This window comes from Cannabis sativa, chromosome 7 (assembly GCF_029168945.1).
Source record: "Cannabis sativa cultivar Pink pepper isolate KNU-18-1 chromosome 7, ASM2916894v1, whole genome shotgun sequence".
NCBI classification, from domain to species: Eukaryota; Viridiplantae; Streptophyta; class Magnoliopsida; order Rosales; family Cannabaceae; genus Cannabis; species Cannabis sativa.
In genome coordinates this window covers 5,131,020-5,145,449 of record NC_083607.1, presented here as the reverse complement: position 1 = coordinate 5,145,449, position 14,430 = coordinate 5,131,020, and the positions used below count along the sequence as shown (strand labels likewise).

Here is a 14,430-nt window from a genome sequence, read left to right as displayed (position 1 = left end):
CCGATGATCTAATTTTAACCAAAGGTTCAATTGATGATAGATCAAGTAAATAATTTGTAACAGGTAATTTTTACAAACTTCTTTCATCTGTGTATGACCTAGCAACATGATAGGATCCATCCAAATGTGTATGCCTGTGTGAGCCTATATGTTTAATTTCTATTATAGATACATATAGGTTGTTGTTGCTAAATAAAATATCATAACTGATAGATTTTATTTAGGCTCATTTAGTAGTGAGCCTATTCAATTAATAACAGTTATTCATTTTAAGGTTAAATTCCTCTCTTTTGGGCCTTGTGTGAGAGTTGGGAGCCTTAGAAGTGGGTACGACATACTGGACCCAGCCCCCCCTCACATGAACAACCCCAATTGTGAAGGCCCATTTGCCTGATTTGGATAACTGTGTTAGGTTAATTATATTAGTTTGACCTAATAAAAAAATTGATTAGCAACATAATTAATTTCATTCTTCCTTGAAATTAATTTAAGAAAAACATAGTTTGAATAGTTATATTCTGGAAAGCTATATGTATTTTTCTTGTTTTTAATTAAATATGGAATTATAACCATATAAATTCTTTCTGAATCTTAATTTTATAATTTCATTAAATGTTCCTATTTAAGTTGAGATTTAGTTAAATCTATCAAATCAACTTAGATTTGAATATTTTTTGAATTTCCTATTATAAATTAAGTTGAGGAATTTTGGGAATTGGTTATTAAGATTCTTTAGATATTTTTTTTAAGTTGATATTTTCTAAATATGGGAACTTAAAATGGAATATCTTCTAAATTAAGTGGTTACTACTTAATTGGTAATATTTAATTAAGTCATTGGTTGAGAAATATTTTTAAGTTGGGTATTTAGATTTTTCTAAACAACTTAAATAAGGTATTTTTCAAAATTATTCCATTTTTGAAATTTAATTAAAGTTTTTACTTTAATTTGTAATATTTCATTATTGAGATATGGAATATAAATGATTAAACAAAATACATGTTTAAATAATGAGCTTTAATCAAGAGAAATTCGATCTCCATTGTTGGTTTTACATAGCTATTGTTTTAGTGAGTAATCCTCCCTAATGGAGGAACGTTCATTAGCAAGTTAGCGCCGTTTAATCTCGAAAGATAAGTATTCTTATAGGTTTATTTATATAGTTCATGACCACCCTAATGGTGGCGACTATATAAGACTTACAAGAATGTGAAACAATGGTAGAAGCTCATAAGATAGAATTGCCTTGACTCTCGCCTAAACGGGATAACGCTGAATTCCAATCTTGATCGAATAAAAGGTTGCTAGAATGTTTGACATTTTAGATGAATTGACAACTCTATTCAATGGATGATGCTTTGACTCTCGCCTAAACGGGACACTGTATCAGTTCGTTGGAAACCTTGGAAAATAAACTATGTTAGATTTAGTATTTTTATAACATAAGTGATTATTTGTTTTCTGAACCTGTGTATGAATTTATAGAACCAAAACCTTACTTCTGTTTATTGATATGTTGTAGTGCCAATATGAATAACCCTCATCCCGATCCACTCCTAGTTAGTATCTTTGCAAAAGAACTCAATAGTGTGAAAATGCATCCTGGTAGTTGCATTAACTCGCACCTATTGTTGATGAATCTGAAATTCCAAAAGGCAAATCTACTAGGAATTGATTTATCAAAGGAACAATGGGTAAAACTCATACTTTATAGTCTTCCTCAGGAGTATAACAGTTTTGTTCTATATTATTTATTGAACAATCCTAACTCCTCCGACATGGACAAACTCGAGTCTGAGTTAAGGGCCCATGAGCGGGATCTGATTGCAATGAGACCTCCTAGCATTGCAAGCTTTAATCAGAGGAAGAAGATTAAGTATGAGGGCTCTAACAAAGCTGCTTCTTCAAGTACAATTATCAGACATCATGTTCTATGTGCGAATTGTAATGGAAAGGGACATAAAGAAGAACAATGTCCCAGGCTTCTAGACAATTCAAACGAAGGTGATGCTTTTGTATTTGAATCATGTGTTTTAGAGAACGACAAATCCTCCTGGATTGTTGATTCTGGATCTACTAACCATGTATGTTCTTCATTGCAGCTGCTTGAAACTTGGGAGAATCTTCACCCAGATGAGTTAAAGCTTAAAGTTGGAAATGGCGAGTTGGTATCAGTTAAAGCAAGAGGAACAACCCGAATCAAGTTTAATTCTAAGAAGTTTTTACTTTTAGAGAATGTTTTATATATTCCTAATTTTAGTAGAAACTTGATTAGCGTTTCATGTTTACAGACACAATTTTATATATTGAATTTTTCGAGTTCAAATTGTTCAATTTCTCGTAATGGATTTCATATATGTGTTGCAAACATGGAACAAGGGTTTTATGTTTTAAGACCTGATACTCAAATCTCACTAAATACTGAACTTTTCAATGTAGCTAAACCTAGAAGCCTTAAGAGAAAAGAGATTGATAATGATGATCAAACTTATCTATGGCATTTACGTTTAGGTCATATAGGTTTTGATAGACTCAATAGGCTAACCAAAGACGGTCCATTGAAAAATGTCGTCTTAGGAGAACTGCCAGTCTGCGAGTCTTGCCTAGAAGGAAAAATGACCAAACGTTCTTTCTCTGCAAAGGGAGAGCGTGCCAAAGAACCCCTAGGGTTAGTACATTCAGATGTTTGCGGACCGCTGAATGTAAAAGCCAGAGGAGGTTATGAGTATTTCGTCACTTTCATTGACGATTTCTCTAGATATAGTTTTCTTTACCTAATGCAAAAGAAATCTGAAACGTTTAAAAAGTTTCAGGAATTTCATGCTTTGGCTCAAAACCAATTAGGTAAAACATTAAAGATCTTGCGAACTGATAGGGGTGGAGAATATATGGATATGCAGTTCAAAGATCATTTAATTGAACTTGGAATTGAATCCCAATATACTGCCCCAAGCACTCCACAACAGAATGGAGTTGCAGAAAGAAGAAATCGCACTCTCTTAGAAATGGTTAGGTCTATGCTGAGTTATTCAACTCTGTCTACGTCCTTCTGGGGATATGCTATTCAAATGGCAAACGACATTTTAAATGTTGTTCCATCTAAAGCATTCCCTAAGACACCCGTCGAACTATGGAACGGTCGCACACCTAGTTTGCGCCATTATAGGATTTGGGGGTGCCCTGCTCACGTCTTAAGAAAGAAAGAAGGCAAATTGGAATCGCGAACTGAAGTTTGCATGTTTGTCGGAAATTCTAAACAGACTAGGGGTGGACTATTCTATAGTCACAAGGATAACAAAGTGTTTGTTTCTACAAATGCTACTTTCCTTGAAGATAACTATATGAAAGACAACAAACCGAAAAGTGAAATTGTATTAGAGGAAATGCTCACAGATACTGTTCCTTCAAATGTACCATCTTCTTCTACTCAAGAAGAGGAACATCCCACTCCCTCAGTTGTAGCAACTGAGAAAACAACTACTAAAGCTCCTGTTCAGAAGGTCACCGCTCCTCGTCGTAGTGGGAGGGTTTCTACGAAACCATCTCGTTATGGCTTGGATGGTGAAATCAATATGGTCGTTGGTGACGGTATTGATGACGACCCATTGACCTATAAACAGGCAATGGCAAGTCCGCAACGGAAGCGATGGTCAGCCGGTATGGATTCAAAAATGGATTCCATGAAAAAGAACAAAGTCTGGGAATATGTAGAACCACCTGAAGATTTTCGTCCAATTGGATGTAAATGGGTCTACAAGAAGAAAAGAGGTGCTGGAGGCGAAGTCGAAAATTTCAAAGCTAGACTGGTCGCCAAGGGTTATACCCAAAGAGAAGGTGTGGACTATGAGGAAACTTTTAGTCCGGTTGCCATGCTCAAATCCATCCGAATTCTTCTCTCCATAGTTGCCGCTTTAGATTATGAAATTTGGCAAATGGATGTCAAGACAACCTTTCTTAATGGGCTTCTTGAAGAAACCATCTATATGGAGCAACCAGAAGGTTATGTTCTTCCTGGGCAGGAGAATAAAGTTTGCAAATTAAATAGGTCCATATATGGACTTAAGCAAGCTTCTCGCTCATGGAATAAAAGGTTTGATGAGATCATCAAGACCTACGGCTTTCATCAGAATGAAGATGAACCTTGTGTTTACCAACTCAAGGAAAACCAAGTAGTAGTATTCCTGGTCCTTTATGTTGATGACATTTTGATCATTGGAAACAATGTCAAGAAAATGACTCACATCAAGGAATGGATTGACACTCAATTCGATATGAAAGACTTAGGTGAGGCAGCCTATGTTCTTGGTATTCAGATTGTCAGAAACCGAAAGAACAGATCCCTTGCTCTCTCTCAAACAGCTTACATTGACAAAGTTCTAGAGAGATTTTCCATGACCAATACCAAAGGGGCAAACATGCCCTCTAGACATGGTATCCGTCTATCTAAGGAACAGTGTCCTACTGATCCTCAAGAGATAGAAGACATGGGAAAAATTCCTTATGCTTCTGCAGTTGGAAGTCTAATGTATGCTATGCTATGCACTAGACCTGACATCTGCTATGCAGTTGGAATCGTGAGCAGGTATCAGTCAAATCCAGGACGGGTACATTGGAATGATGTTAAGTATATTTTGAAATACTTAAAGAGTACAAGAGATTATGTATTAGTCTACAAGGGTGGTGCTTTAAATCCCTTAGGCTATACAGACTCAGATTTCCAGGGATGTCTTGAAGACAGGAAATCTACATCTGGGATGGTGTTTACTCTTGGGGGTGGAGCAGTGGTTTGGAGAAGTGCTAAACAAACTGCGATTTCGGATTCTACCATGGAGGCAGAATACATAGCTGCGGCTGAAGCAGCTAAAGAGGTTGTCTGGCTTAGGAAGTTCTTCACGAGTCTTGGTGTAGTTCCTGGAATGGAAAAGCCTCTAGTCCTGCTTTGTGATAACACTGGAGCTATAGCCAACAGTAAGGAACCTCGGAGCCACAAGAGAAGTAAGCATATAGAAAGAAAGTATCATATTATCAGAGAATATGTGGCAAGAGGGGATGTACTGGTGGAGAAAGTGGATACGCAGGATAACTTGGCTGATCCATTCACCAAAGTCTTGGCAGTAACTTCATTCGAAAAGCACCGTCAGAATTTAGGATTAATTGAAATGTACTGTTCTGTTTTATATTAGTGCAAGTGGGAGTTTGTTGGGTTTTATGCCCTAAATAAAACTCTGTTTCAATGTAATCCAGATTATTCAATATCAATAAAGTAACAGAAGTAATTTTTCATTCACTTGTGTATGTTTTGGTTCACTTAATCATTCACATGTTTATTGTGTTGTCAACACAGTGGAAAATAAACATGACTATGTGAATAAAGTATTCCTAGATTTATCAGAACACTGGGTTTCACTGATATGACAATCTACAACAGGGTTTACTTACATTTGGAGAAATGTTATGTTCTTTCCAGAACATAGGTTAAAGTAAAGCTCAGGTTGGATGCATGGAGTATGCATTGGAATGGACCGATATTGAACTTTGAATTAGATTTTGAAACTTACCGTAAACATCTATTCAATTCAATATCATAAGTTGATCCTAGATCACATGATCGAAATCCTGATATGGTTAGGCTCAATTTCAAGAGTATTATTCGTGTTCTTTGATTTGTTAGTTAAGCCTAATCTTTAGTCTTGGCAATACATACATTTTGGGAACACGGTAGTGCGATTGAGTGGGAGCGCTAACATAAATATGGAATCTATAGCTTCTATCTGGCGAATAGTAAGCAAAGGGTGTTTTCCTTTGAGCTTAACCAAACGAGATAAATGATTGAGTACTCATTTCACTTAGTTGAAATATCATTTATACAGGGTTAAGTGTTTTAAGGATAAAATACATTGTAGGGTGTTACGGTAATTTAGTCCCTTTACAGTGTAAATCATCCATATAGAGGATCATTGATCACATTAGGATTATAACAATAGATAACTAATAATGTGTCTATATGGTGGAACATATAGAGCATTCTATATACTGAGAGTGCAATTCTGAGTTCTATGTGTGGATTCAACGAAGAATTAATAAGTCAGTGAATTTAAGTGGTAAATTCTAGATCTGCTTATTGGAAGCTCGGATATATAGACCCATGGTCCCCTCACTAGTTGAGATGATGTTACTTGTAAGACTCATTTAATTGATTTTAATTAATCAATTAAAAATTCTCAAGATAGACTTGTCTATTTGAGAATTTATCACTTATTAAGGGCAAAACAGTAAATAGAGATTTTGAAGGGCATATTTATTAATTAGGAAACTTTAATTAGTTTCATTATTAATAAAATAAATGATAATATATTATTTGATAATTAATTTTAATTATTAAATAATTAGATTTATCATTTATGTGGTTGAACAATGGAATTGGCAGTTTTTGACAAAACAGGAAACTATCAGTGTAGGAAAAGGAAAGTTGGAAAAGTGGCAAGTCTTGTTTCCACAATGCCTAGGCCGGCCACTTAGCTTCCTTTTCTCTTTGATTTTTTCAATTCCAAATGTCAATCATAGCCCTTGGTGGTTTTCTATAAATAGAAGGCAAAGGCTTCAGAGTTACACACAACTGTACAACCTTTTCACAGCATTATTCTGAAAGAATTTTCTCTCAGAAAATTCTCTCTGAGCCACCACCCTCTCTCTCTCTTTTCCTTCACTGTTTCGAAATGTATAAGTGCTAGAGTAGTGCCCACACACATCAAGTAATACCTCAATCATAGTGAGGAAGGCTGTGTAGAATTCAGAAACAACAAAGAAGGACTATCGGGCTCAGATCTTGATTATACTCTGCTACAGAAAGGAATCAAGGGTTAGAGATCTGAGTGGGAGGAGACATATATTCCGTTGCAATCACTGTAAGATTTCTGATACTCTTATGTGTTTAATTTCCTATCGTTTTAGAAGTTCATATTTAGGTTGTTAAATCAACATACTTGTGAGTAGATCTAAGATCCTGGTAAAATAACTTCCAACAGTAAAATCGGTAAAATGTTTAAAAAAAAAGTGGTAAAAATGATAAACTTTAAAAAAGAGGATAAAAATAAAAGAGAACAATATAAAAATAGTATAGAGTCTAATCTCCTCTAAGAGAATTGTATAAAATCTGAAATATTAGTATTTATGCAGCAATTTACTCTTAAAAAAAGAGTAAATTGCGGCATAAATACTTAATGTTTTCGATTTTATACACTTAAATACCTAATGTTTATTTTTTGTGACAAAAGTACTCAATGTTACAATTCTCTTACACCGTTACTACCACTTCTGTTAACTCATAAATATGGACACGTGAAGGGTTCAGATGCATTACATTTATGTTTATTTTATTTTAAAACTTAATATTCTTAATATCAGAAACTAAATGCTACTAGTTTAAAAAAAAACGTGTTCTCATTAACAATTTTCACATGATATTAACACTTCAATTCGATAATCATGTTACATATACTATACTGGTTCACTCAGCTATGGTAATTTAATATTGCATTTCTCTTATTATTTTTTTAAAATATAAATAATATTTAGTTTTTTATATTAAGAATATTAAATTTTAAAATAAAATAAATAAATGTAATGTATTTGGGCCCTCTACGTGTCTATATTTATGAGTTAATAACAGAAGTGGTAGTAACGGTGTAAGAGAATTGTAACATTGGGTATTTTTGCCACCAAAAATAAACATTAGGTATTTGATTGTATAAAATTGGAAATATTAACTATTTATGCCGCAATTTACCCCTTAAAAAAATGAGTTGCTTTGGCTAATGCCAAAAGGACAATTTTGCCCTTGCTTTGAGACTCATAAAACAAGTTTTAGTTCAATAATCAAAATTGACTCTTTCTGTATTCAACAATGGATCGAACTCAGTTGCTGTTGGTTGGGTTACCAATCTTTCTCCTCTGTACGGACGTTGTGAATCTCTTCACACCTGCTCCTCCCAAACCTCAATCACAACCTCAAACTCAACCTCGTCACGATCAATTCCAATCCACTCTTCTCCAAGAACCTCTTCCCTTCCCCAATCCCACCCACCAGGTATCTTTTCTCTCTAAACCCTAATCTTCAATCTTACAATTGCTTATGTAACCAACACTAATTCTCTTTTTGTTTTCTTTTATTACTACTGATGCAGAATCCCATTACTAGTATTGGGGGAAATGGCGTGGGAACCACCGTCAATATCAATTTCTGCACTTCCTGCTCTTACAGGTATCTTGGTTTCGTTTTCTGTTTTAATTGCAATTGGCTTGGTTCTTACATCGCTCTTGTATTGATTGATGAGAAGTTTTATTGTGTGAAATTGAATGGTTGAAGATCCAAGTTGAGAAATTTCTATGTGGTTTACTATATTTGTCTGGAAACTGTGTTTTTAAAAGATTTTCTTGTATGTTAATTTCTAGAATTGAATGAATTAATCATCTACTTTCGAGTCTTATATGGTGGTAGTGATCAAGATTTTTTTATTTTATTTTTATTTAAAAGAGTTTCTGTTTTTGAATGAATGGTATGAAGACCAAAATTGATTATAAATCCTAACTACTGAAAACAACAGAGTTGATCATTAAGACATTTCAATATCATAGATACATCATGTTACAGACATTGAATCTATGAATGGAGATACTCCCAAAACTGACATAGAAGAAGTGAGTTATGGCAAATGAAGGATCACTCATTCAAATCTTTTGTTGTTTGAATTTTCACATAAAAAGCGGAGGTTTTTTTTTTTAATTATTTGTGCTTCAGCCGAATCCTGGCTTCTATTTTTGCAGAAGAGAAAGAAAAAAAAAACCCCATTTCATTCTTAATTTTAGATGTAATACTTATATTTGTAATTATTGAGGCCTTTACCCTGAGCAGAAAAGTTATTCAGGCATTTTTTCTAATCCTTCTATGAATATCAAAGTTACTTCAAGTGCCACCAATTGTTTTATTCTTCTTGTGATCATGTATATCCAACTTTGATAAGAATGAAATGATTTTGTTGGTGCTGTTGTTTTGTTCCTTTCCCCCATATTGTATATTTTCATTTCTTATCAAAGCTTAAGACTTGAAGTGGAATATGTTTTGTGCTAATGTAAATTACTACAATCCTTTTGTTTTTCATTTAGATACTATTGTTTTGGTTTGCAATTAGTGTGATTATTTTCATAGAAGATTTATCTTTAGTATGTATTATTAAGTATTGAACCTTATATCCTTCTTTTCTTGACCTGTATGGTTTCTATTTACAGGGGAAATGCTGTAACAATTAAAAACATGCTGGAAAATGCTTTTCCAGGGATTAATGTTGTCTTGGCAAACCACCCTCCCGCTTTCCCGAAACGGATTGTGAGCAAAGTGATACCAGTTGTTCAAGTAGGAATTGTCGGGGTAATAATGGCAGGCGAACAAATTTTCCCAAAGTTGGGAATAATGACACCACCAGCTTGGTATTTCTCCCTGCGTGCCAATAGATTTGGAAGCATTGCAAGTGTCTGGCTCTTTGGAAACTTCTTTCAATCTGCTCTACAGAGTACTGGTGCTTTCGAAGTATTTTGCAATGGTGAATTGGTAAGTATATCTTCATATATCTATGTCAGTGACACTAAATTCTTATATCAAATAGTCTTGCTCATTAGTATGGTTTTGCTTAGCTTTCCAAATAGTGTCTTATCCCAACCTTAAATCAAAGAAGAATGGTGATTATTGTAAATTTTCTTGTATTCCCTTTCTTGGGTTTGAATGAATCCAGGGGAAAACCAGTACCATTATGCCACCTTCCTTAATTGTCTAGGGAACCAATGGCATAGAAGAACACTATTAGATCAGGCTGTATTCTGATCAGAGCCAGTGTCATTTGTTAATGGTTTTTATAGCATCATAAACCTGAAAGTTTGTTGACAGTGTTTACGACATTAGAGATGCTCAAATTCTATCTTCTTCTCACTTTCGTGGCTCTTTGGATCTGCAGGTCTTCTCTAAGCTAAAGGAACAAAGGTTCCCCGGTGAAATTGAATTAAGAGGCCTTGTGGAAAAGAGAATCGGTATTTCAAGAACAGTTAGTGGCCTTTGAGGAGGAGGTATTTTGGTCCTAATTTTTGCTTTTGGGATTGATGTTCTAACTTTCCAATTGGACACAGAAAGTCTGGCAGAGACAACAATGGGAACAATGTTGGTAGTTTCATAATTCATATACTCAAAGTGGGAGCCCAAGATTAGAGATTATATGCCTACTTTTACTGGCCAATACTGACATGTTTTTGTTTTTACTGGTAATTAAGGTGTTTTGTTTGGCTGGTACTAGCCATTATTAAATAAGGGGTTATTTGTAATGGATTAATGTTAAAAGGGGAAAGCTAATCTTCATATTACAATGCTTGTTAAGAAGTTTTTAACTTTTTAAACCCCTTAATACTTTTACTGTAGTATTCTAACTACTCTAAAATGGTGTAATATTTTTTTTTTTTTTTTAAAAAAAAGAACTTTTTTATTCAAACACAACAAAACAGCTCAGTACAAGGCAAAAGCCTACTGCAGTAAGCAACAACTCAAAAGAGAAAACAATTACCAGTTCTTAATTACATTATAAAAATACAAATCTTTCCCTTTTAGCTTGTTCACACCAAGCAACCTGAACTTAATAGCATTTTTAACATGAGTGTTACAATAGAGATTAAAAACACTACAGTTCTTATTCATCCACAAAAAATAAATGGTGGCAGCCATAATAGAGTTCTGAACTTTATCCTACAGATTGAGGAGAGCCTTTGAATACCAGTCTAACAATTCTGTAAATCAAAGGGTCAAGGTAAGATATCAAACCAGTTACCAATCTCAGCAATAAATCTACAGTCTGTCAAGATGCTGAAGAGTTTCTGTTTCAGCTTCACAATCAGGGCATAAATCTGAGGGAATAGACAATATTTTGCTGGGATGATCCCTAGTCAAGAGTTGGGTTGTTAATTGCTTCCCAACATATGAAACGATGCTCAGGGATGTTCATCTTATGCCAAACTTTTGTAAATGGAATTGTTCGAGAGAAATTTTTTTTCCCAAGAAGGTAATGGAATTTACTACGATTTCCATTCACCTCCAAAGAAAATTTCTACAACTTTTGTCTATAGCCGTTGTCACCTTTTGATGTAAAATGAATAAGCTCATCCACCCATTGCTAATCCTTAAAAGAACCGAGTGAATGAATTGAGCACGACTTGCCAAAGACAAGTTTCTACTAGCCTAGTTATTGAGATTTTTATGAATCTTATCAAGGATTATACCACAATCTAAGACTTTCCACTTGGTTGGTCTAAGGTTAACACCCAAGTATTTAAGCGAAAAAGCTCTTTCCTCAATCTGAACCATGCTCAATATTGTCCTTTTACATATATCTTTGACACCCCCAAAATAAATTGAAGACTTGGCCATAATAGCTTTCAAACCAAAAGAGTCGCGAAAAAGTTTAAAAGTTTCATGAATGTACCTCACACACTTTTCATTACCTTTGCAGAAGATGATTAAATCATCAGCAAAGCTTAAATTGACAAGCTTGAGGTGTTTACAAAGCGGGTGATAACCAAAACCATCCTTGCAAGCATAATGACCAAAGACTTTGGTTAAATAATCCATAATGAGAACAAAGAGAAGATGAAAAATGAGATCACCTTGACGCAGCCATTTTTCTCTCTTGAAAGAACCTTGAAGCGTCCCATTCAGCATCAAGTTATAAGAAGTTCCTTGTAAGAAAACCAAGATCCATTTAATAAATCTTATTGGAAAACAAAGGCCCTTCAATAAGTCTACAATAAACAGTCAATCAACTGTGTCATATGTCTTGCTTAGATATATCTTCTAAGGGTGTACGTCGGTCGTTTTGGTCGGGTTATAGTATATTTTTACCAATCCAATATAAATATCGGGTTTCAAATATTTAATTGTAACCCACCCTATTAAAAATTAGAAAAAGTTCAGCCCGCCAATGATTTTGTCGGTTTGGTCGGATTAACTCGTCCAAACAGTTCTTCATTTTTTTTTTTATAATTATTATTATTAGTTTCTAATTCAAAAAATTAGATCTAAAGAATAAAAATATATTATTTATATTTCAAGCTAAAAAATACTTTAGTCTAAATTAATTTTAAGGACTTTAATATTAAAATAAATATAATTGAGTAAACATAAAATAATTGAATAAAATGATAATATTATATAGATTTTAAACGTTAACTCAATATCCAAATACAATAAAAATTATTAATTATAAAGTCTAGATTTTAAGTTAAACACTAAGATGTCCAAACTTTAAATACAAAGTAGTTTGACTAATAAATGTAATTTATGTAATATATCATGTATACTTTTATTAAATAAATAAATAAATCGGTTTATTCGAGTTAATTTGGCAGTTTAGAATAATTTGTAAACCACCCAATATATTCATTGGACGGTTTGGATTTTCATTGTATTATTTCAGGTTGTATTTTTGTCGGTTTATTCGGTTTGGTTTGGACGATTTATTCGGGTTGGGCGGTTTGTAAATTTTGTTGAACACCCCTAATATCTTCATGATGCATCTAGCCGAGACATTCTTCCTTGTATAACCTTTGGGAAGATCTTGAAAAATAAGAATTTTGTCAGCCAAGTGTCTATTCTTTACAAAAGCTCTTTGATTGTTGTAAATTAAATTTGGAAGAACCTCTGAAAGTCTAGAGCATATCATCTTAGAGATGCATTTATAGAGAGTATTGCAACAAGCAATATGTCTATAATCACTTGCATTTCTAGTGCTGTCAATTTTGGGAATTAGCGAGATTACTCTTTCATTAAGCTCATTCGGCATTATTCCATCTTAAAACCCCCCAAAATAGCTTGAGAAATGTCCTCTTTAATCTCATTCCAAAGACCCTTAAAAAATCTCAAACCAAATCCATCTGGACCAAGGCTTTTAGAGGCATGAATATCAAACATAACCTTCTTAACATCTGAAGAATTGAAAGGTCTGATTAAGCGAACTTGTTGCTGAATGCAAATTTGTTGGGATTTTATGTCCTAAATAAAACTCATTTCAATATAATTTGATTTATCAATTAATAAAAAAAAGCAGAAATCTTTTTATGTTGCATAGTTCACATGTTTACTTTCATGATTATATGTTTAATATATAAATTCTGCTAAATCCTGAATATATAATTGTTCATGATTATAGTGTTATCTACACAGTAGAAAATAATCATGATTATATGATTCAAAGTCTTTAGTCCCATGATTTATCATTAGATTGAATTTACACTGACGTGATAATCAGCAATAAAGTTTACTTACACAATGATATGTGAAATATCTTTTCTAAGGTATTAGCAAAGTATATTACTATCAGATGTATTGGGTATACATCGGACTGGACCGATATTGACAGTGGAAAATATATCATAAACTTACCGTCATGTCTTTTCTAAGTCAATATCACTTAGTTGATCTTATGTCAATAGATCTTAATCCTGAGATGGTTAGGTTCTAGCTTAAATGTATTATGTGTGTTCTTTGACTTGTTCGTTAAAGTTGACCAATTGAATCGGCCCAATACTTACATTTTGGGAACATGGTAGTGCAATTGAGTGGAACGCTAATCATAGATATAGAATCTATATCTTCTACAACTATTATAAGTAAAACGATAATTTCCTTTGAGCTTGGCTTAACGCGATAAATGATAGAGCTCTCATTTCAGTAATTATATTAGTTTAGTAAAATATCATTTACAAGTAGCTAAGTATTTTAAGGATAAAATACATTGAAGGGTAGTACGATAAATTTATCCCTACTTGATGAAAATTTACAAACTGTCCAACCCGAATAAATCGTCTAAACCAAACTGAATAAATCGATGAAAAATATAACCTGAAATAATACAATGAAAATCCAAACTGATTAACCTGAGTAAACCGAATTAAACTGATTTATATATTTTTTTAATCAAAGTATATATATTATATTACATTTAAATTATATTTATTAGTTAAACTATTTTGTATTTAAAATTTGAACATTTTAGTGTTTAATTTAAAACTTAAACTTTATAATTAATAATTGTTATTGTATTTAGATATTGAAGTTGAAGTTTAAAATTTATACCATATTATTACTTTTTTTTTATTATTTTATTCAATTATTTTATGTTTACTTAATTATATTTATCTTATATTAAAGTTCTTAAAATTAATTTAAACTATAACATTTTTTAACTTGAAATATAAATAATATATTTTTATTTTTTTCAATTTAATTATTTGAATACTAGAAACTAACAATAATTGACCAAGAAAACTTTCAGCAAATGCATAAATAAAAGAAACATTAGATTTTATCATTTCAAGCTCCCCAAATGGCCCAAGAAAACTTT

General features: G+C 33.0%; 1 protein-coding gene across 1 annotated transcript; it reads left to right on the top strand.

Annotated features, from left to right (window-relative positions):
* Nucleotides 1-7,805: 7,805 nt before the first annotated feature.
* On the top strand, nucleotides 7,806-10,540 carry LOC133029290 (selT-like protein). The gene is made up of 4 exons (XM_061101775.1): nucleotides 7,806-8,087; nucleotides 8,185-8,261; nucleotides 9,287-9,605; nucleotides 10,006-10,540. The coding sequence occupies exons 1-4, from the start codon at nucleotides 7,905-7,907 to the stop codon at nucleotides 10,105-10,107; spliced, it is 681 nt and encodes a 226-aa protein (XP_060957758.1). The 5' UTR covers nucleotides 7,806-7,904; the 3' UTR covers nucleotides 10,108-10,540.
* Nucleotides 10,541-14,430: the final 3,890 nt, after the last annotated feature.